The 24656-nt window shown below is 45.8% G+C and overlaps 1 protein-coding gene across 2 annotated transcripts in view; it reads left to right on the forward strand.

Moving 5' to 3' along the window:
• The window catches only part of PHAF1 (phagophore assembly factor 1), a 28383-nt gene extending 9929 nt beyond the window's left edge, over window positions 1-18454 (forward strand). For both annotated transcript variants that reach the window (XM_077288305.1, XM_077288306.1), the window contains exons 10-17: window positions 5872-6005; window positions 7374-7457; window positions 14079-14161; window positions 15179-15222; window positions 15324-15367; window positions 16324-16382; window positions 17226-17298; window positions 18027-18454. In XM_077288305.1, the coding sequence (XP_077144420.1) occupies window positions 5872-6005; window positions 7374-7457; window positions 14079-14161; window positions 15179-15222; window positions 15324-15367; window positions 16324-16382; window positions 17226-17298; window positions 18027-18116 (611 nt within the window). In that variant the 3' untranslated portion in view covers window positions 18117-18454. The remainder of the gene's footprint in view (window positions 1-5871; window positions 6006-7373; window positions 7458-14078; window positions 14162-15178; window positions 15223-15323; window positions 15368-16323; window positions 16383-17225; window positions 17299-18026) is intronic.
• Window positions 18455-24656: the final 6202 nt, after the last annotated feature.

Raw genomic sequence — 24656 nt, forward strand, 5'->3', positions numbered from 1 at the left:
TGGGCAACAGGATAAAATGGATCCTAAAATGTGTTGGGCAATTTCTCCTGAGTACGCCGATACCTCATATGTGGGGGTAAACCACTGTTTGGGTGCACGGCAAGGCTCGGAAGGGAAGGCGCGCCATTTGACTTTTTGAATGGAAAATTAGCTCCAATCGTTAGTGGACACCATGTCGCGTTTGGAGAGCCCCTGTGTGCCTAAACATCGGAGCTCCCCTACAAGTGACCCCATTTTGGAAACTAGACCCCCCAAGAAACTAATCTAGATGCATAGTGAGCACTTAAAACCCCCAGGTGCTTCACAGAAGTTTATAACGCAGAGCCATGAAAATAAAAAAATTATTTTTCTTTCCTCAAAAATGATTTTTAGCCCGGAGTTTTTTATTTTCCCAAGGATAATAGGAGAAATTGGACCCCAAATGTTGTTGTCCAGTTTGTCCTGAGTACGATGATACCCCATATGTGGGGGTAAACCACTGTTTGGGCGCACGGCAGGGCTCGGAAGGGAAGTAGTGACATTTGAAATGCAGACTTTGATGGAATGGTCTGCGGGAATCATGTTACGTTTGCAGAGCCCCTGATGTGCCTAAACAGTAGAAACCCCCCACAATTGACCCCATTTTGGAAACTAGACCCCCCAAGGAACTTATCTAGATGTGTGGTGAGCACGTTCAACCCCCAAGTGCTTCACAGAAGTTTACAACGCAGAGCCGTGAAAATAAAAAATCATTTTTCTGTCCTCAAAAAAGATGTTTTAGCAAGCAATTGTTTATTTTCACAAGGGTAACAGGAGAAATTGGACCCCAATATTTGTTGCCCAGTTTGTTGTGAGTATGCTGGTACTCCATATGTGGGGGTAAACCACTGTTTGGGCGCACGTCAGGGCTTGGAAGGGAAGTAGTGACATTTGAAATGCAGACTTTGATGGAATGGTCTGCGGGCGTCACGTTGCATTTGCAGAGCCCCTGATGTGCCTAAAAAGTAGAAACACCCCACAAGTGACCCCATTTTGGAAACTAGACCCCAAACGGATCTTATCTAGATGTGTGGTGAGCACTTTCAACCCCCAAGTGCTTCACATAAGTTTATAACGTAGAGCCATGAAAATAAAAAATAATTGTTCTTTCCTCAAAAATTATGTTTTAGCAAGTAATTTTTTATTTTTGCAAGGGTAACAGGAGAAATTGGACCCCAATAGTTGTTGCCCAGTTTGTCCTGAGTACGCTGGTATCCCATATGTGGGGGTAAACCACTGTTTGGGCGCACGTCGGGGCTTGGAAGGGAGGGCGCACCATTTGACTTTTTGAACGCAAGATTGGCTGGAATCAATGGTGGCGCCATGTTGCGTTTGGAGACCCCTGATGTGCCTAAACAGTGGAAACCCCTCAATTCTAACTTCAACACTAACCCCAACACACCCCTAACCCTAATCCCAACTGTAGCCATAACCCTAATCACAACCCTAACCCCAACACACCCCTAACCACAACCCTAACCCCAACACACCCGTAACCCTAAATCCAACCCTAATCCTAACTCTAATCCCAACCCTACCCACAACTGTAACCCCAACACAACCCTAACCCTATCCTTAACCCTAACCACAAGCCTAATCTTAACCCTATTTCCAACTCTAGCCCTAATTCCAACCCAAAGGGTACCGTCTCACATAACGATTTACCAACGTTCACGACCAGCGATACGACCTGGCCGTGATCGTTGGAAAGTCGTTGTGTGGTCGCTGGGGAGCTGTCACACAGACCGCTCTCCAGCGACCAACGATGCCAAGGTCCCGGGTAACCAGGGTAAACATCGGGTTACTAAGCGCAGGGCCGCGCTTAGTAACCCGATGTTTACCGTGGTTACCAGCGTAAAAGTAAAAAAAACAAACTGTACATACTCACATTTCGGTGTCCTTCAGGTCCCTTGCCGTCTGCTTCCCGCTCTGACTGAGTGCCGCCGTACAGTGAGAGCAGAGCGCAGCGGTGACGTCACTGCTGTGCTGTGCTGTGCTCTCACTTTCTGGCCGGCAGACAGTCAGAGCGGGAAGCAGACGGCAAGGGACCTGAAGGACACCGAAATGTGAGTATGTACGGTTTTATTTTTTTTACTTTTACGCTGGTAACCACGGTAAACATCGGGGTACTAAGCGCGGCCCTGCGCTTAGTAACCCGATGTTTACCCTGGTTACAAGCGAACGCATCGCTGGATCGCTGTCACAACGATCCAGCGATGACAGCGGGAGATCCAGCGACGAAAGAAAGTTCCAAACGATCTGCTACGACGTACGATTCTCAGCAGGGTCCCTGATCGCTGCTGCGTGTCAGACACAGAGATATCGTATGGATATCGCTGGAACGTCACGGATCGTACCGTCGTAGCGATCAAAGTGCCACTGTGAGACAGTACCCTAACTCTAATTCCAACCCTAACCCTAAAGCTATGTGCCCACGTTGCGGATTCGTGTGAGATTTTTCCGCACGATTTTTGAAAAATCCGCAGGTAAAAGGCACTGCATTTTACCTGCAGATTTACAGCAGATTTCCAGTGTTTTTTTGTGCGGATTTCACCTGCGGATTCCTATTGAGGAACAGGTGTAAAACGCTGCGGAATCCGCACAAAGAATTGACATGCTGCAGAAAATACAACGCAGCGTTTCTGCACGGAATTTTCCGCACCATGGGCACAGTGGATTTGGTTTTCCATAGGTGTACATGGTACTGTAAACCTGATGGAAAACTGCAACGAATTCGCAGCGGCCAATCCGCTGCGGATCCGCAGCCAAATCCGCTGCGGATCCGCAGCCAAATCCGCTGCGGATCCGCAGCCAAATCCGCTGCGGATCCGCGGCCAATCCGCTGCGGATCCGCGGCCAAATCCGCACATGCCATAACCCTAACCCTACCCCTAACCCTACCCCTAGTTCTAACCCTAACCCTAGTTCTAACCCTAACCCTAGTGGAAAACGAAAAAAAAAATATATATATATTTTCTTTATTTTATTATTCTCCCTACCTATGGGGGTGATAAAGGGGGGGGGGTATTTATTATTTTTTTTATTTTGATCGCTGTGATAGAACCTACCACAGCGATCAAAATGTACCTGTAAGGAATCTGCCGGCTGGCAGATTTCGTCGGGCGCACTGAGCATGCGCCCGCCATATTGGAAGATGGCGGCGCCCAGCGAGGAGACGTACGGACACCGGGAGGATCGGTAAGTATGAAGGGGTTGTGGGGGGGTGGATTGGAGCACAGGGGGGGTGATCGGACCACAGGGGGGGTGAATTCAAACAAGGAGTGAGCGGACAGGAGGACGGGGGAGCCGGCAGGCGGACGGAGGGGACCGGACCCCATAACGGAGGACTGGGGGGGCGATCGGTGGGTGTGGGGGGGGGGGTCACTTGAGTATTTCCAGCCATGGCCGATGATATTGCAGCATCGGCCACGGCTGGATTGTAATATTTCACCATTTTTTTCGGTGAAATATTACAAATCGCTCTGATTGGCAGTTTCACTTTCAACAGCCAATCAGAGCGATCGTAGCCACGGGGGGGTGAAGCCACCCCCCCTGGGCTGAAGCACCACTCCCCCTGTCTCTGCAGATCGGGTAAAATGGGAGTTAACCCCTTCACCCGATCTGCAGGGACGCGATCATTCCATGACGCATACGCTGCGTCATAGGTCGGATTGGCACAGACTTTCATGACGCAGCGTATGCGTCAAAGGTCGGGAAGGGGTTAAAAGTTAAAAAAAAAATGTCGCCGGGCGCGACCAATTAGTGAAGCCAGGGCCAGCTCCAGGTTTTTGAGGGCCCCGGGCAAAAGAATCTGACAGCCCACGTAGCATATAACACAGCCCACGTAGTATATAGCACAGCCACATAGTATATTGCACAGCCACGTAGCATATAACAGCTCATGTAGTATATGGCACAGCCACGTAGTATATAGCACAGCCACGTAGTATATAGCACAGCCCACGTAGTGTATAGCACAGCCCACGTAGTGTTTAGCACAGCCCACGTAGTGTATAGCACTGCCCACGTAGTGTATAGCACAGCCCACGTAGTCTATAGCACATCCCACGTAGTATATAACACAGCCCACGTAGTATATAGCACAGCCACATAGTATATTGCACAGCCACGTAGCATATAACAGGTCATGTAGTATATAGCACAGCCCACATAGTATATAGCACAGCCCACGTAGTGTATAGCACAGCCCACGTAGTGTATAGCACAGCCCACGTAGTATATAACACAGCCCACGTAGTATATAACACAGCCCACGTAGTATATAACACAGCCACGCAGTATATAACACAGCCCACGTAGTATATAGCAATGTGGGCATCATATCCCTGTGAAAAAAGAAGTAAAATAAAAATTAGTTATATACTCACCTTCCGGTGGCCCCCGGATGAAGCCCAGGCCTTTAGCAATGCTCCTTGTGACGCTTTGTTCCCACTAATGCCTTGCGGCAATAACCCGTGATGATGTAGCGGTCTCGCGAGACCGCTACGTGATCTGGGGTCATTGCCGCAATGCATGCTTGGGACCGGAGCGTTGGGAGGAGCGGTAAAGGCTGGCGCAGAAGGTGAGAAAATATGTTTTTTTTTATTATTATTATTTTTAACATTGTGTCTTTTTACTATTGATGCTGCATAGGCAGCATCAATAGTAAAAAGTGAAGTGGTGTTTAAATCCCACCCCAATATCGCTGATCGGTCGTGGCTGGCCAATCAGCGACGCAGGATTTCCGTTACAGACAGACGGAAGTTACAGACGTATGTGTGTGTGTATATATATATATGTATGTGTGCGTGTGTGTGTATACATATATATATATATATATATATATATATATATATATATACACACACACACACTATATATATATATATATATATATATATATATATATGTATATATATATATATATATATACACACACACACACACACACACTATATATATATATATATATATATATATATATATATATATACATATATATATATATACATATATATATATATATATATATATATATATATATATATGTATATATATATATATATATATAGTGTGTGTGTGTGTGTGTGTGTATATATATATATATATATATATATATATATATATATATATATATAGTGTGTGTGTGTGTGTATATATATATATATATATATATATATATATATATATATATATTAATATTAAAGTTCAAATCAACCCCCATTCAAGTAAAGCAATAAAAATAAGAAAATACACATATTTGGTATCACCACGTTCAGAAACGCCAGAATTTCATTTTTTTTTTTTTTTTTGGGTTGCTGCAACATTGCATTAACAGGCGATTGGAACAAATATCTACCCCAAAATTGTATCTATAAAAATGTCAGCTCTGTACTCAAAAAGTGAGCCATTACCCAGATCCCGAAGAGTGGAGACGCTACGGGTTTCGGAAAATGGTGCCATTTTTTGTTTATTTTTTATCAAACTTTGGATTTATTATCACCACCTAAAAAAGAACCTAGACATGATTGGTATCTGAAAACTCGTAATGACCTGGAGAATCATCATAATGGCAGGTCAGTTATAGCATTTGGTGAACATGGTTTAAAAAAAAAAACAATTGTGAAATTGCACTTTTTTTTTTGCAATTTCACCACACTTGGATTTTTTCCATTACACGATATGGTGAAACCAATGATGTCAAAGTATGATGATGATGAAAAGTACAACTCATCCTGCAAAAAACAAGCCCTCACATGGCCATATTGATGGAAAAATTAACACGTTATGGCTTATGAATCTGCTAATATTGCTTAATAAGAATATTCAGCTGATGCAGTGTGTTTTTTGCAGGCTGTGGTCCTGGAGTGATGGCGGAGGCAAAGACGCGGATGTCTGAGCGCTGTGTACATTTTGGAGACTCCTGCCAGGATGTGTTGAGCACTCTCGGTGCCCCTCACAAAATCTTCTACAAGTCTGAGGATAAAGTGAGTAGACAAAAGGTGGACAATGATGAGTGAACGTGCCGGTATAAGGTGTTATCTGAGCATGCTCGGGTGCTAACCCAGTGTCTTCGGCATGCTCGAAAAATGTTTGATTTTTTTTTTATGTACGTTTTCATGGTAAAATAAACGGTTAAAACTACAACTCTCCTACAAAGAAAAAAACAACATTTCAGTCGGTTTCATCAGTAGAAAACGTAACAAGTTGTGTCTCTTGGAAGAACTTGGGGGGAAATCTAGGCCACGGTGGGAAGGGGTTAATAGATTCGGAATATGTGTCATTTTATTACTATGTTAGTGATTTGTAGGAGTCCTGACCTCCTGTGAAATGTTTTGCTTGTGGTAGTGATGTCTCTTAGTCACTAGGTAGGAGCTGTGAATATTTTTGGCATGCTGATGAAGTTCTTATTCCATAATGTGATAAATGATTCTTCAGCTGCCCACTCATAACTGTGACGGAGGTGATGATGCCCACTGGGTGTGGGAGAGCAGACGAGAAGAGAACTCTCCTACCCCTTGTCCTGTCCTCTGCGGCTCTTCTTTTGGTGTGATGTCATTTGGGAATCAGCAAAGACGTCACTCTAATCAAGAAGAAGGTAGGAGGTGGTTCTCTGCTCTCCCGTCCACATGACCTGCTAATTAATTCGCACCAACTTTAAAATAATAGTGATGATAATTTAAAGGCAATCGATCAGTAGGTTTAATCTTAGAGCAGTATGATGTAGAAGCAGAGATCCTGATTCCAGTGATGTCACTTATTAGGCTGAGTGCTGTCATTCCAATACAATCAGTGTTTTATAAGCAGGCGATTATCGCTGCCAGGACTAGGTCTCACATGCCAGGCAGTCCAGCTGCTCTGGTTAACCCTGCCCCTACCACTGATTGGCAGCTTCCTGTGTACACTGTCAGCAAATAGCCAATCAGGGGTGTGGGCGGGGTTATACACAGCTCAGCATTCAGAGAACTGCTACATCTACAGCAGAGAAAGCAGTGATTGTATCGGAACTACACTAAGCAGCCCAGTAAGTGACATATCGCTGGAATCGGGATCTCTGCCCCTACATCATGCTGCTCTCAGATTACACAGAAAACAAACTGCTGACTGATTCCTATTATTGTGATATTGTCCAAGAGAAAAGCAGAGAGCTGGACACTACAGATGTCACTTGGATACACTCTCGGGCCCTAAGGTATCTCCCCGGTCCCACCCAGCATTGTCTTAGACATTGGTCGTAATACACAAAACAATCGATATCTGCACAGTGTTCATGTTATGTATTATGTGTTCCCTACGAATTCTTTAATTTTTTTTTTTTTTTCAAACCGCTCATTTATCTCCTTTCATTTTTGCAGATGAAGATTCATTCCCCGTCCCCCCACAAACAGGTTCCTGCCAAGTGCAACGATTATTTCTATAATTATTTCACCCTGGGAGTGGTGAGTATTTCTGCCAAGACTCCGGCTCTTTCCACATCACTTGTCATAGTTGGAAATATATTCTGATTTACAGAATGAGTACATTCAATACACAGCCATTTTCCGCATAAAAAAGCAGAAATTATTGTTACGATTCCTAATTTTTCAGCTTCCAAAAAGCAAGGTGACAGGGAGTGTCGCAGGGGCAGGAAGGACCGTCGAAGCCTAAAAGAAAAGCAACAAAACTCTAATCCGCAACAAAAAAGCATAAAAATCCACAATTCTTGAAGCAGATTTTTCATGAATTTTTTTTAAGTTGGAAAAAAAAAATCATTAGGTATATATTTCGGTATATACCTCCAATATACACTACTACATACATTGCCAAACCACATAGTATACTTTTTACTTAAAAGGGGTTTTCAGTGCAGCTCTTATTTCCAGCCGCTGCCAGAAGTGAGTGGGGTATTGGACGAGAGTGAGAACTGATCTTATATTGGTGACCTATTGGAAGGGTATACCATGAGTATCATATGCTTGTGGTTTCTAATGCCTGGACAGTCTTTTGACCTCCCATTGGGTGCCCAGTAAATGGTGGTTGCAGCCCAGTTCTATGTTCTCAAAATCTGTTGCGATGCGGCTAATGTGCGTGTGTCTATTCTCCAATGGTTCCCACCAAGTTACCTGCCACTCACCTATATATACCACGCAGATTTTAAGTTCATAATTTGCACAAGGGCTTAGATCTTCCCATTAAAATCATTAGGATCTGATCTTAAAATGCTTTTTTCTCTATCGCCTCTCATTGGGGGACACAGGAACCATGGGTGTATGCTGCTGCCACTAGGAGGCTGACACTATGCAAATAAAAAAGTTAGCTCCTCCTCTGCAGTGTACACCCCACCGACAGGAAGTAGGATATTCAGTTTAGCTTAGTGTCAGTAGGAGGTGGACACGGGTCTTTCATTAGACCCTTATCTACCTCAATGTGCGTCGTTTTCTTTCAGGTTTTCTGGAGGGATACAGGGTGAACAGTCACACCTGTATTCCCACAATACGGACTATGAGTACGGCGTGTACTGCCACCCCGTATCCTCATAGATCCCTCAACAGGACCATGATCCTAGCACACAAGTGTGCTCAGAAGTCCCGTCCTAGCTCCGTCTCCCACCCGCTCGCCCACCAGAGCCTGTCGGTTGGAGGAGACGAGGACGTCCACCAGCAAGTTCAGGACATCTTTTTGCATCCGGCATAATGAGGTATATTTCTTTTTCCTCAGGTTTTTTTCCGGAAGAAGATATACAGATGAAGAAGGTGAGTATTTAGAAGGTGTCCCATCTGTTTCCTTCAGGACCTTTAAATTAGGGATTCCCTTTAGGGAGGTGGGGGGCTTTTTCCTAGGGGAAATATCAGGGTTTTCAGCAGCTCTTTTAGCCCTGCTCAGGCCTCCTTAACTCCCCCCAACAACCTTCCCCCCCAGTCTGGACGCGGGCTCCGACGCTATTTGAGGGTCTACCTTTCTCAGTGGCACAGGACGAGATGTTCACTGCGGCAATGGCTTATTCGCCTCCTCCTCTCATTCAGGTGGTTGCCGGTGTCTAACCTAGACCCCGGCTTCTCAGGCCTACGGCGGTATGACGGCCGCCGGTTTCTAATCTAGGCCCCGGCTTCTCTGGCCTACTCTAGCGCAGTAACTCCGCCCCCTATTTGCTCTCCTTCTTGCGGGCTTTCTCCCGCCCGTATCTTCTTCCTGCAGGGCGTCTAGCTCCGCCTCCCATAGCAGTGCCCGCAACTGGTGCCATATTGATTACCCTGGTGTGTGGGCTTGTCTCCGCCCACTTCTTCCCAGCCACCGCTCTACAGCCGGCACCATCTTCCTGCCCCAGGCTTGCGCTGTCGGCCCCGCTCCTCTTCCAGTTTTAATAGCGGGCCTTTTGCCCTCCTTTTCCTGGTGCAGCATCCAGCACGTCTTTTATGGTTCCTCTGGCGTCGCCATGGGTCATTGCATCCAGCGGTGCATCTGTCTGCAGGACCTGCTCCTCTACAGCCTGGAAGCTACAGGACATCTGCTGTAAGTATCTCTACACAGCAGACTGACACTTCCCTCTGCCTCCGTCACCTAACCCTCTGGCACCATGTCTAATTCTAAGGGAGAACTCTCCCGTCCTCCTGCTTATTCTGCTATTTTGGTCCGTCACTTTGTATGTTCGCCCTACATATGCAGATTTCCCTCCCTCTGTCAGGACTGCAACAGCTCCGCGGTGCCCACCGCCCTGGACACCCCTGCTGTCCGAGGGAGTGAGTTCCCTATCCCAGGGTGGGTCTCCTCTCTGTCCTAATCCCTGCGATCTCAATCAAGTTTCTCAGACCCTAGTGTCTGTGCTTGATAGGTTGCCCCTGACGTCTTCCGCTGTGGCCATCGGGTCACAGGAGGCTCTGTCCGAGTCTACCAAGATTGGCCACAAAGGATCTAGACAGGATCGCCGGTCTGAGGGTTTTTAATTTTTTTTCCCGGTCTTCCTCCCCCGAGTCAGGCGACGCGTTCTCGGATGCACCTTCGTAAGATGTGTTGAAGCTGGATTCTAACCAAATCGCTAGCAGGAGGGATATGGTTCAGAACCTCATTGCTGCAGTTAACCAGACCTGTGGCATCAAAGACTCCGCTACGGAACCCGCAGATCAGGCGGTTTCGTTTAGACGGTCCAAACCACCTTCCAAAGTTTTTGCCCCTCATTCTGAGTTCGAGGAACTGATGGCCAGAGAAAGAGAGAATCCGGCCAGATGCTTTCAAAGAGGACAGCGCCTCGGCGTGTTATATCCTTTTTTTCCCCAGAGCACTGCCAACTGGACAGCTTCTCCTCCGTGGGCCCGCCAGTCTCCAGACTACACAGTCCGGCCCTTTTCCTGGTGCAGCATCTTTGAAGGAATCTAATGGTAGACATTTAGAATCCTTTGCGAAGTCCGCCTTCAAAGCGGCTGCATCCACTCTTTGCCCAGCTTTTGCCTCCTCATGGGTTTGAAAGTCTGTGGCCAAATGTGCAAAGCAACTCCGTCAAGGCACTCTGGCTGGGCCCAACCAGAACAGCTAGCGGAGCTTACCAAACAGATTTCTCATGCGAGTGAGTATTTGGTCTCTGCCTCCCTGGATGCAGCGTCTCGTGCAGCTCAGGCATCCAGCAATGTCGTGGCCATCCGCCGGACAGTTTGGCTTAAGGCCTGGCAAGCGGACCTGTTTTCTAAGAAGGCACTTACCACCTTGCCCTTTCAGGGATCACGTCTTTTGGTTCCAGACCGGTCCGAATTATTAAGGACACGACCGGGGGGGACAAGTTCCCTTCTCCCCCAATCCAAACATTGCCGACCTCTTCCTCTACAGCATAGGTCGCAAGCGCGCCAAGATAGGAAGAAGTTTTCCTTTAGGGCCACTTCTTCCTGGCTCTCCTGCTATTCCCAAGGAAGATTCACCAGGTCTAGACCTGGAAGATGTACCTTGGCATGATTCTCACTGAAATCCCGGCGCATCGCCCAAGCTAGGCGGTCGCCTTCCTTTCTTCAAAGACGTTTGGCTTATGGCGATGGAGGATGCATGGGTCAGGGAAGCGATATCCTCGGGATACAAAATTGATTTAGCTTCTCAGCCCTGGGATCGTTTCTTTGAATCTCGCCCTCCAAAAGACCTGACTTTGGTTCCGGGTTTCCTTGCAGCCATCGCCTCTCTCCTCAGCGCGGAGGTAATCGTTCCCGTTCCAGAAAGAGAAGGATTCACAGGCTTCTACTCGAACCAATCTCGGTTCTCAAGTTACGAAATAAAAGGGTTCGTCTACGACTTTCAGAATGGAATCCCTTCGTTCAGTAATCACTTCCATGGAGGCATAGGAATTTCTGTACTCCATAGACGTTCTGGACGCCTAATTTCATGTCCCTATATTTCCAGGACATCACAGATTCCTGCGCTTTGCGGTACATCAGGATCATTCCCAGTTGGTCGCCCTGCTTTTCGGTCTCGCAACCGCTCCCATGGTTTTTACAAAGATCACGGCGGCGCTGATAGCCATCTTGAGAGTCGGGAATGGTACTTTTCCGTAGCTCGACGACCTCCTCATCAAGGCTCCGTCCTTTTCTCAGGCTCACGAGAGCCCGTCCATCGTCCTCGACACTCTAGCTCGTTTCAGGTGGCTTGTCAACAGGAAGAAATCCTGTCTTGTTCCCTCCCAGCGCCTCGTCTTTCTGGGCATGCTCTTCGACACTCGTCAGACCAAAGTCTTCCTCCCCGAAGATAAGAGATCCATCCTTCGTCGGGACTTACGCTTGCTCCAGGGTCCTCGCCTTCTCTCCTTTCGATCGGCCATGAAGGTTCTGGGGAGGATGGTAGCAACATTGGAAGCGATTCCCTTCGCCCAATTTCAATCTCGACCTCTTCAGCAGGCCATTCCGTCACAGTGGGACAGGTCTGTCTTCTTTCTGGATCGTCTGATCCGACTCTCTTCCCGGGTCAAGCGGTCCCTCAACTGGTGGGACGTCACTTCCCATCCCCTAGGGCAGGTCCTTCCTTCCAGTTCACTGGCGGGTGGTATGACGGACGCCAGCCTGCTCGGCCGGGGTGCGGTGTTTCGCCACCTGACTGTTCAGGGTCGTTGGTCGGCGCCGGAGTCTTCTCTACCGATCAACGTCCTCGAGATTCGGGCCATCCTTTTCTCCCTTCGTCACTGAGAAAGGATTCTCAGGGGTCTTCCTATCCGAATCCAGCGGACAATGCCACGGCGGTGGCATATGTCAACCTTCAAGGGGGGATTCGGAGCTCCTTGGCTGAGGTATCCAAGATCCTCCTCTGGGCAGAGGCAACGGTTCCGCTGTTGAAAAAGTTCAAAGCGGAAGGGGTGCCGGTTATTCTGATTGCCCCAGACTGGCCCAGGAGAGCTTGGCTTGCGGAGATCGTCAATCTTCTCGCGGACGCCCCTTGGCGCCTTCCAGACGGGCCCGACCTGCTCTCTCAGGGTACGATTTGCCACCCGAATTCTCGGTCGCTCAGTTTAACTGCGTGGCTGTTGAAACCGCAGTTCTAAGAGTGTCCGGCCTTTCGGACCGGGTGATTCACACCATGATCCAGGCTAGGAAGCCTTCGTCTTTCAGGATTTACTATCGTACCTGGAAGGCTTATTTCCGTTGGTGCGAGTCCAACTGCGTTTTTACCTAGGTCCCTTTTCTTGCCTTCCATTTTGGCTTTCCTTCAGGCAGGACTGGATTCGGGCCTTGCTCTTAGTTCCCTGAAGGGCCAGGCTTCTGCCCTCTCCATCCTTTTTCAGAAGACTGTATCTTCTCGGCAACAGGTTAAGACCTTCCTTCAAGGAGTGGCCCATGCTGTCCCTCCGTTCAGGGCCCCTGTGGATTCATGGGATATAAATCTGGTACTGGACGTTCTGAGGGTTTCCCCCTTTGAGCCTCTCAGGGAGGTTCCCCTGTCGCTTCTATCTTGGAAGGTGGCGTTTCTTGTGGCCATCACTTCTATCCACCGCGTTTCCGAGTTGGCGGCCCTCTCTTGCCGATCTCCTTTCTTGGTCATCCAACAGGACAAGGTGGTCCTCAGGCCTCCGCCTTCCTTCCTTTCTAAGGTGGTTTCCACCTTCCACCTCAACGAGGGCATCGTTCTACCTTCCTGTTGCCCAGCTCCGACTCATCCTCTGGAGTGATCGTTGACCAAGCTGGACCTCGTTAGGGCAGTGAGGATCTACCTGGATAGAACGTCCGCTTTCCGGAAGACGGATTCTCTTTTCGTCATTCCTAATGGCACGCGCAGAGGCCTGCCGGCTTCCAAGGCAACTATTGCTCGTTGGATCAGAACGGCAATTTTGGAGGCTTACCGGGTCAAGAACAGAGTGCCTCCTCCGGGGATAAAGGCTCACTCGTCCTGGGCAGTCTGCGCCTCCTGGGCGGTGCACCACAGGGCTTCCGCCCTACGGCTCTGCAAAGCGGCAACCTGGTCTTCCATCCACACGTTCGCCAAATTTTACAAGGTCCATACCTACGCTTTGGTGGATGCCAGCCTAGGCAGAAGGATCCTGCAGGCGGCAGTGGTGAGTCCTTTGACCTGATGGAAGTCTGTTTTGTCCCACCCCAGGGACTGCTTTGGGACGTCCCATGGTTCCTGTGTCCCCCAATGAGAGGCGATAGAGAAAACAGGATTTTTGGTTGCTTACCGTAAAATCTGTTTCTCGGAACCTTCATTGGGGGACACCGCGCCCTCCCAAGTTGAACAGCTCTGTTTATTGTGTTATACTGTTAACGTTCGAGTTCTTTGAACACTCTTTGAGTGTTTGAAACTGTTAAACTGTAAAGCGCTGCGGAATTTGTTGGCGCTTTATAAATAAGATTATTATTATTATATTATTCTTTCTCTTTTACACGTTGCTTCTCCTACTGCTTTCTCACTAACTGAATATCCTACTTCCTGTCGGTGGGGTGTACACTGCAGAGGAGGAGCTAACTTTTTTATTTGCATAGTGTCAGCCTCCTAGTGGCAGCAGCATACACCCATGGTTTCCTGTGTCCCCCAATGAAGGCTCCGAGAAACAGATTTTACGGTAAGCAACCAAAAATCCTGTTTTTTTTTTTACTTTTTTTTTTTTTTTTTATCTCCGCTTCCAGGATATTCTATTTGATGCAAATACCCACAGCGCCAAGAAGTTTGTATTGCACACAAATTATCCAGGACATTACAATTTTAATATGTGAGTAGACTCTTTAAATGAAACGTCTCGTGATTTGCTGTCCGCTCCGGGTGGGTACTGGCAGCGGTCAGGGAGACCTGGCAAATTTATGGAGACTGGTGTGTGGGCAATGCTCCAAATAAGCAGACGAGTTAACGTCCGCCAAACTAGACACATTTGGTTGATGTGATTTTTGCCTAAACGATTTCTCATGACTTACCTTTGGTATTGGCACCAGTTTAAAGTCTGCAGTTGCTGGACCCACTAGTACGCCTTATGTACATGCCAGTACCGATGCCAGTCCTTGTCTTCATGCTTGTGTGAATTATTTATACTCGAATGTTATTAGGTGGATGCTAGTGGGCAACTACAGGGCAGTAGTAGGGGTTTAGCACCGCACAGTTGTCGCCTTTACTGCTATTCCACATTGATATCCTAGTACGATATTCTGGGAGTAAGAGGGCACAATCTGTGGATAGTCATCCATGTTTGCTAGATGCATTTTTTTTTTGCAATTTATGAGACTAATTATATGTATTCACTGATTGGGGGCATACACATGATATAACCACTGTCTCTACTGCCTTCCCTATACTTTTTCATGGGTTCATACGTTTACAATGTAAAGAGAAGCAAAAGCCCCTGTCATACAATTCTGGCAGTGGCTTTTCTTTCCTGAAAACTATCAGCCAATAAAAATCCAAACACCTGATCTTGTTCCCCCTCGGCAATATATTTTAGGAGGTGGCTGTGCACCTCAGATCGCGAACCGGTCCTGACGAAATTGGCGGATTTTGCCAGCCAATGTATATGAAAGCTTTAAGACTCCCATTAGACTAACAGTGGCCATAGAGCGCTTCTGTGTATAGGTGAGAGGGGTCAGATTATCACTCCACCTACGGCCATCTAAAGTGTATTTAGTTGTGTTATTGATGCATGAAAGCACTCAGTTATATGGAACCAGTTATATGGAACTAGTTGCATATAATATAGATAATTTTGTCATAAAACTAGTTCCCTCCTTTCCCTTTTTCTCAGATATCATCGTTGTGATTTCCGGATTCCGTTAATAGTGAAGAAAGGTGAGCTTAGCGCTGACCTGCATTTTCTTCTACTGTGACCCATCTCCTTCCAATGTTAGAACATGACAATATTATTTATTTTTATTTTATTTTATACTTAGACAACTCTGAAACACAGACTGAAATCTGCACCACGTACAGCAAGGTGAGCCGCACACATGACTACTTGTAGGCTGGGCGATGCCGCCATTCAGCTCCCCAACAGTGGTACCTTTATGATCGGCGGTCGGGTAATAGCCTGTTTCACACCATTATTCTGCGCTCATAGAAAATCTTATCGACAGCACACCTCTTATTTACACAAGTCCATGTGCTGCCGAGAGCGATTTTTATTTCGAAATTGGTTTAGAAATCATTACAGTTCACTAACAAAGCTCTCTATGTCCGTCTCAGGTGATTGATGGCCTGTTTTATATGGGACTGTAGTCAGGAACATCCTCTTTCCTCAGTTAATGGCTCTTCTCAATAGTCCATAACATTTTTTGGTTTTCACTAGTGAGGAGCGAATGTGCTGGGATAAGTTGTTATCTGAGCATGCTCGGGTGCTTGCAGAGTGTCTTTGGCATGCTGGAAATATATGTTAAACAGCCACAACACATGCAGGGACTGTCTGTTTATTAGGCAATCCCTGCATGTGTTAAGTTTCGAGCACGCCGAAGGCACTCGGTTAGCACCTGAGCATGCTCAGATAACACCTTATCCCAGCACATTCGCTCATCACTAGTTTTCACGCCTGCCGTCTGTATCCAGCATACTTCTTAAAATAATTAAGCCAGGATGGCAGGATACATATAACTTGAAAGAGATTTTTCGTTTGTGGGATGACACCACCTCCAATTGGGACATTACATACTCCTTTTCCAATTTTTTTTATTTTTTTTATTTTTCTATTTTTTTATTTATTATTATTATTTTAATTTTTTTTATTTAGTAGGTATAGGGAATTCTTAGTTGTACAGTGTAAGATCTGGAATATCTTCTGATGCATTGGCACTGAAGCTAAATTAGTGGATTCATAAATGATTGGAAAAGAATAGCTGACCTGGTATTAGTGTTAACCTGTTTTTTTTTGTTTTTTTTTTGTTTTGTTTTTCTCACAAGTGGGACAGTATTCAAGAACACTTGGGCCATCCTATGGAGAAGCCAGTTGTCCTTCACAGGTGAAATGATATTTTTTTAGTCTCGACGCGAAGCAAGGTCTTAAAATAAATATATATATATATGTGTGTGTGTGTGTAGTATTTATTCTGATAGGGGTCAGGTTTTAATTTCTTTCCAGCACCACATTTATTATCTCTGCTGTCCCTTTATCTGCAGTAGCAAGCGATTTTAAGACTTTCTTGAATATTTATTTCTGGGATTTGAGCTGGATTTCCACAGCACAATTGCGATGTTAACCCGCCCACTGATTGACTATTTGCTAGCTAGTTTAGGCAGACTGACCACCGTTTTATATGCACTGAACGATGGTTAAAATTTGGCGTTCCATGCACATATAACATCATGTTCTCGGCAGCACATGTCCTGTTTACACGGGGCAACGTCCTGCCAAAAACAATGATTTTCTGAGCTTTGTCAAGGAACAAGCTCTTTGTTCATTCATCCAGTGTTTCGAGGGCCTGTTTAGGACCGGGTAATGGGGAACAAGTGTAACTATAAACAATTTATCATTTGTTATCCAGTCATCTAGATTGCAAGACCGGGCCATTACTTTACAATCCGTTCATAAGGTGGGGTCTGCCTTATAACACTGCTGGAAAAAGAAGCGTACAATCCCCTCTCTCTTTGTCATTATCTGTGGGGGTCCCAGAAGTCGCACCCTCATAGAATTGATGTCTTGGCAATTATTGCAGAAAGCCTCTCCCTTTTTTTCTCCTGCTTTACCATTCGGCTGGCAAGGTGGCGGTACAAGAGCTGCTGCTCCCTATTGTAGCTCTATACATTTCATCCCCATTATATATATCAATCTGTAATCCTACATAATCGCTTTATTCATTTTGCAGATCTTCCTCGCCAAATAACACAAACCCATTTGGATCAACTTTTTGTTTTGGTCTCCAGAGGATGATTTTTGAGGTTAGTAAATGGCATTTCTGTTCTTGGGGTTCATTCTTTTTCCCCATTCACCGTGTTCACTAACTGCAGAAGAGCATCTGTCCTGATCTAGGCTGATTGAGAACTGAAATGTTTGGTGGGATTTTTACAAAGATTTATTGTGTTGTATTGTAATTATTATTTTCTTTTATTTTAATATTTTTTATTTGTTATTCTTGTAATCTTTATTAGTAATAAAACAAATATTAAATATTACAAGAATAATAAAACAAATATTAAATAAAATAATTACAAGAATAGAACAAATAATATTATCATTCTTGTTATTATTATTTTATTAGTTTTATTATTCTTTAAGTATGTGTGTGTTTACCTTTTTTTCTTCAATATGAGAAATTGCCACTGACCAATCTGTAATAAAAAATAGGAATCAATGAAGCTTGGACTGATTTTTGCATACAAGAAAAATCGGTGACGTGTGAACGAGCCCCAAGCCGTGTGCCATTATTTCCGTATTGCACAGCTGTTATGACTCACACTCCTGTTTCATATCAGCTTTAGTACTATATTGTCTTCATTTTCTATGAAAAAGAACGTCCATGATAAGAAGTGCGTCGTCTTTCCATATATGTTGCCCTACATAGTTTTTTTTGCTCCCCTATGTCATGTATATTTCTTATTTTGCCAGTGTACTAAACAGTTTCATTGCAAATCAATTTGTTGAATTAATTTTTTTTAAATTATTTTAGGTCATGCAAAACAACCATATAGCATCAGTTACCCTTTACGGAGCGCCAAGATCCGCTGTGCATCAGAAAGCACCTGAGCTGAGCCAGTGAGCAGGAGAACAGCGGGTGAGGTTGTACAGCCCAGCGTGCCTTCACTTGCTGACAGATACCCCCGGGAATCGCAGCACTGTTCTCCGTGGGCCATGCAGCAAGGAGATGCATGGGATGTGGGTGTCTGCGCTTGTCGCCTCGTTTTCCGGTTCCTGCCAGGCATCCTTATTTTTATTTTTTTGCAGCCGACGTGCCCTCCGTGTCCCTGTATCCTCCTACTGCAGAATGTCAGGGCCTCCGCTGCGTGTAAAAGCACAAAAAGCTGGAGCCGCGTTCCGGAACGGGGCGTGAGGAGCCTTGTGTGTTTGTGTTTAGTTGACTTCATGTGATGGTCACATCTGTATATATTCCTATCCATGGGTTACTATTCGTGTGGGGTAAGGACAGTCTGACATGTAATTGGTGTGTTTGAATGTATGCCTAGATCTATATATACAGCCACGTCTTCAGGGGCCGCACATCTTGGGACTCCACAGCTCCAATACACACAAGCTGCCATCTTGTGTGGATTAGGTGCCGCACATCTTGGGACTCCACAGCTCCAATACACACAAGCCGCCATCTTGTGTGGATTAGGTGCCGCACATCTTGGGACTCCACAGCTCCAATACACACAAGCCGCCATCTTGTGTGGATTAGGTGCCGCACATCTTGGGACTCTACAGCTCCAATACACACAAGCTGCCATCCTGTGTGTATTAGGTGCCGCACATCTTGGGACTCCACGGCTCCAATACACACAAGCCGCCATCCTGTGTGGATTAGGTGCCGCACATCTTGGGACTCCACGGCTCCAATACACACAAGCCGCCATCCTGTGTGGATTAGGTGCCGCACATCTTGGGACTCTACATCTCCAATACACACAAGCCGCCATCCTTTGTGGATTAGGTGCCGCACATCTTGGGACTCTACAGCTCCAATACACACAAGCCGCCATCCTGTGTGGATTAGGTGCCGCACATCTTGGGACTCCACAGCTCCAATACACACAAGCTGCCATCTTGTGTGGATTAGGTGCCGCACATCTTGGGACTCCACAGCTCCAATACACACAAGCTGCCATCCTGTGTGGATTAGGTGCCGCACATCTTGGGACTCCACAGCTCCAATACACACAAGCTGCCATTTTGTGTGGATTAGGTGCCGCACATCTTGGGACTCTACAGCTCCAATACACACAAGCCGCCATCCTGTGTGGATTAGGTGCCGCACATCTTGGGACTCTACAGCTCCAATACACACAAGCCGCCATCCTTTGTGGATTAGGTGCCGCACATCTTGGGACTCTACAGCTCCAATACACACAAGCTGCCATTTTGTGTGGATTAGGTGCCGCACATCTTGGGACTCTACAGCTCCAATACACACAAGCCGCCATCCTGTGTGTATTAGATGCCGCACATCTTGGGACTCCACAGCTCCAATACACACAAGCCGCCATCCTGTGTGGATTAGGTGCCGCACATCTTGGGACTCCACGGCTCCAATACACACAAGCCGCCATCCTGTGTGGATTAGGTGCCGCACATCTTGGGACTCCACGGCTCCAATACACACAAGCCGCCATCCTGTGTGGATTAGGTGCCGCACATCTTGGGACTCTACATCTCCAATACACACAAGCCGCCATCCTTTGTGGATTAGGTGCCGCACATCTTGGGACTCTACAGCTCCAATACACACAAGCTGCCATTTTGTGTGGATTAGGTGCCGCACATCTTGGGACTCTACAGCTCCAATACACACAAGCCGCCATCCTGTGTGTATTAGATGCCGCACATCTTGGGACTCCACAGCTCCAATACACACAAGCCGCCATCCTGTGTGGATTAGGTGCCGCACATCTTGGGACTCCACGGCTCCAATACACACAAGCCGCCATCCTGTGTGGATTAGGTGCCGCACATCTTGGGACTCCACGGCTCCAATACACACAAGCCGCCATCCTGTGTGGATTAGGTGCCGCACATCTTGGGACTCTACATCTCCAATACACACAAGCCGCCATCCTGTGTGGATTAGGTGCCGCACATCTTGGGACTCTACATCTCCAATACACACAAGCCGCCATCCTTTGTGGATTAGGTGCCGCACATCTTGGGACTCTACAGCTCCAATACACACAAGCCGCCATCCTGTGTGGATTAGGTGCCGCACATCTTGGGACTCCACAGCTCCAATACACACAAGCTGCCATCTTGTGTGGATTAGGTGTTGCACATCTTGGGACTCCACAGCTCCAATACACACAAGCCGCCATCCTGTGTGGATTAGGTGCCGCACATCTTGGGACTCCACGGCTCCAATACACACAAGCCGCCATCCTGTGTGGATTAGGTGCCGCACATCTTGGGACTCTACATCTCCAATACACACAAGCCGCCATCCTTTGTGGATTAGGTGCCGCACATCTTGGGACTCTACAGCTCCAATACACACAAGCCGCCATCCTGTGTGGATTAGGTGCCGCACATCTTGGGACTCCACAGCTCCAATACACACAAGCTGCCATCTTGTGTGGATTAGGTGTTGCACATCTTGGGACTCCACAGCTCCAATACACACAAGCTGCCATCCTGTGTGGATTAGGTGCCACACATCTTGGGACTCCACAGCTCCAATACACACAAGCTGCCATCCTGTGTGGATTAGGTGCCGCACATCTTGGGACTCTACAGCTCCAATACACACAAGCCGCCATCCTGTGTGGATTAGGTGCCGCACATCTTGGGACTCTACAGCTCCAATACACACAAGCCGCCATCCTGTGTGGATTAGGTGCCGCACATCTTGGGACTCTACAGCTCCAATACACACAAGCCGCCATCCTGTGTGGATTAGGTGCCGCACATCTTGGGACTCTACAGCTCCAATACATACAAGCTGCCATCTTGTGTGGATTAGGTGTTGCACATCTTGGGACTCTACAGCTCCAATACATACAAGCCGCCATCCTGTGTGGATTAGGTGCCGCACATCTTGGGACTCCACGGCTCCAATACACACAAGCCGCCATCCTGTGTGGATTAGGTGCCGCACATCTTGGGACTCCGCAGCTCCAATACACGCAAGCCACCATCCTGTGTGGGTACAGAAGATATAGGCTTTTTTTGTTTGTTTTTTTTACCCCCATACGCATGGACGCTGTGGAGGGCTTGTTTTTTTCAGATCCTGCGTAATTCCTACAAATCTGAAAGGGAAGTATTGATTTCAAGAATAAAAAAATATTTTTGTAGATGTATAGAACGAATTAACATCGACAATCTCAAGCAATTAAAAAAGAATCCTAATGATCACATACGGGGGTGTCCTATACTGCAGGTCTCATCAGGTACCATCCTCTATGGATGTAAAGACCCCCATACACATTAGATAGCTGTTGGCCAACGATAGATTGGGCTGCAGTACTCATCTCCCCTATATACAGTTATGCCCAACTCGCCCTGGGCGCTGCCGTGATCTCTATGAGAAAGTCGCTGCCAAACTCTTTTGGCAGCGGCTTATCTCCTGCAGAACTAAAGGATCAGCCGTCGGAAATTCATCTGTCGGGATGAGTCGGGAGGACCACGTTAGACTGTCGGTATCGGCTTGTTCAGCCAACTTTAATCTGTACGAGGACCTTAGCTATACAGGATAAGGATGTGATTTATGGGTGTGTGTCCGTCTTCACACGTAGAAAGGCGTGCAGCTCTGCGAACACATTTCATTGCTTGTTTTCATTCTGATCCTGATTTAGAGCTACATTAACAATCCTTCAAGCTGAACTCTTCCAGCATTCCTACCTGGATCAATGCTTGGTCCGGTGATTTTTTTTATTATTTTGCTCCCCTGCCTAGACACGAGAGTTGAGCAAAAGATTTGCAGGATCCTGATCCAGTGACCTCATTAATAGTATGCTGGAACAAAGCCCAGCAAACTTCCTCCCACTTGATTACATCTTTCTGATTATTAGGCCTGGCTTAACATCAATGTACAGGGACGAGACACCTGCCAGCAGGTAGCAGGGGATTTGCCACAGACTACCAATGAGGCTACTACAAAACTTTTTTCCCAAGTCTACCTGTTCCCCCTACATTTTAGGAATTCAGCTCAAGTTTGTCAACTTTGTTTTTTGTTAGCCAGCAGAATTGGGAATGCAGCTCTGAAGTACCTTGCAATAATCCTTGATGACAGTGTGTATTATAAGTAATGAAATGTATTTACAAACTTGCTCGACTTTTTATGTAGGTCGTATCTAGCGATGAATCATGGCGGACACTGATGTGATGCCGGGAGCCGCTCTCCCTCTCTACGTTTTGCTGCCAAACAGCATTGCCGATATTTCAGGGAATTGGCATTACGTTGGGTATTGGTAACCTGTAAACTTTTGCACTTTAAAGTGATTCCATCACCTAAAGGTCAGGGGAGAGAGGGACTCTGTGGGGGCAATAATGGCCGCTGCTTCCTTCCACTCGGTCACCTCCTCTGCTGTTTTCCAGGTTTTTGGTGCACTTTAAAAAAAAAAAAAGGGTGTTTTGGGGTTTGTAACTCATCACCCGAGCAGTGTGTGACCCCCCCCCACGAGCCCTGCCGTCTGTCAGTGTTTGTGGCCCGCCTCATCGGAGAAGAGAAGCACCCAGTACAAATGTTCTCATCGCCTATTATTATTATTATAATTTTTTTTTTTTTTTTACCATTTGCACTACATACACTTTACTTGGTCAGTCACTGAACATCATCTGAGGGATCTTTTACGGATGTTCAGGCATTGAACAAAGCGATTTATTTATACGGTGGGAATTAACCCTCTCCTCCCCATTTTCCCCTCAATCATTACTTGACAAACCGATCTCTGTTGTACCCAATTCATCTCGGCTTTCGATTTTTATTTTTTTGCTTTTATGTCCATTTTTGTTAATTCTTTTTATATATTGTTTTTCTCTAGCAGTCTTATAATTACTGAAGATGTGATGTTACTATTTTTTTTTTTTTGTTAAAGCTCGTTATAATTTGTTCCTGCTCCTGTATGGGTAACGTCCTTCTAAGCCAAACGTCCCCCCCCCCTTGAAATGCGTTCTCTCTTACTAAGATTTTTATCCTTTCTTCTTAGACCGTAGCCAAAGACTTTGCTCAGCATGTGCGTCTGGTAATTTTTGCCTGAGAATTTGCAATGATGTTTTAATACCTGTTATGTATTGATCCTGATATATCGGACGCGACAATAGGTTTAGGCAGATAATTTGCCTATATAAGATGACGGATCAGGTGGGAAAGGCTTTACTAGGTTTTTGGAACTATTTTTTTTTTTTTATTATTATTATTTCTTTTACGCCTTTCTTGCCTGTATCCTTTATGAATTCTTCAGCATCCTGTGTTATTCTTTGATTATTCCGAGCATGTTACAGGCCGCTATACCCCAAGGAGGGGTAGGATATTGAGGCATGTAAAAAAAAAAAAAAAAAAAATTGCGCCTTCGATAAAAAGAAAAACTTGGCCCAAAATTACCCTAAGAGTGGGAGGGGGTGCAGGGGAGAGGTTATGTATAACTATGTATCCCATTTGTAATATTTTGCTGTAACAACTTGTGATATATGGACAAAATTTTGTGTGTTTTCCACAAAGAAAAATAGTGTACAGATTTTTGTATATATGATCTTTTTTGTAAGACTAAATTGTGTGTAGATAAAATAAATTTTCAGCATAAGAGCCAGAATGAAAAAGAGGAGACAAACCCCCAGGACAGTTTTCTTATATCTTGTAGTCTTCCTTCATCCAGGATCAGATATGCATTTTTTATTTTTTTTTCAATTATTATTTTTACATTATTATTTTTTTTCTGAATAATCCCCACATTATGTAGGTTGCAAAGTGATATCCAAAATGTAACAGTAACATTGCATCCTATAAATTCTAAAGTGCTCACAAAATTGAAGCATTCCCCGAATACTGGAAATGTGCAATATTTTACTGATAGATCCCATTGACTTATTTTAGTTCACAAGTTTAGTAGCACTATTCTGGAACTAGGAATAGAGTCACTATATCGTATTAACAGCCGACATTTCCTGTGTGTGCTGCTTTTTAGAGTCCACTTCTCCGCATCTTAGGAACATCTTCTGTATCAATTCCCTGAATTGGGTTTATAGCTATTGGCAGATATGTAAAGCTTCTCATAAATGTTCCACATTTAATTTTTCTAGTGTCTTTTGGGGCTGGCAGACCATCACCTAAGGAGTCACACACATTAACTAATGCAAGTGGGTTCGAAACTTGAAAATGGTCCTTTTAAAGGGGGAGCTGTGACTTGTCATTAGTATTTTTTTTTTTTCATCTTGTGTAAACGCCGCTGTTCTCATGAGTCTGGCATTGTTTTTCTTTTGTTCCTGCGCCTCTCCGTTCCTGAGATATGTCCCTTCTTTCTTTTGTATAAAATGTAGTCTTGTTAGCGGAGTGGGCGTGATCATCATGAAGATTCCACCCACTCAGAAGAGCTAAGGCCACGCCTACGTAGCGGGAAAGGCTAAAATTACATGCACGATAGAGATGGCCATATCTCCG

The sequence above is a fragment of the Ranitomeya variabilis genome, chromosome 2, assembly GCF_051348905.1.
Source record: "Ranitomeya variabilis isolate aRanVar5 chromosome 2, aRanVar5.hap1, whole genome shotgun sequence".
NCBI lineage: Eukaryota > Metazoa > Chordata > Amphibia > Anura > Dendrobatidae > Ranitomeya > Ranitomeya variabilis.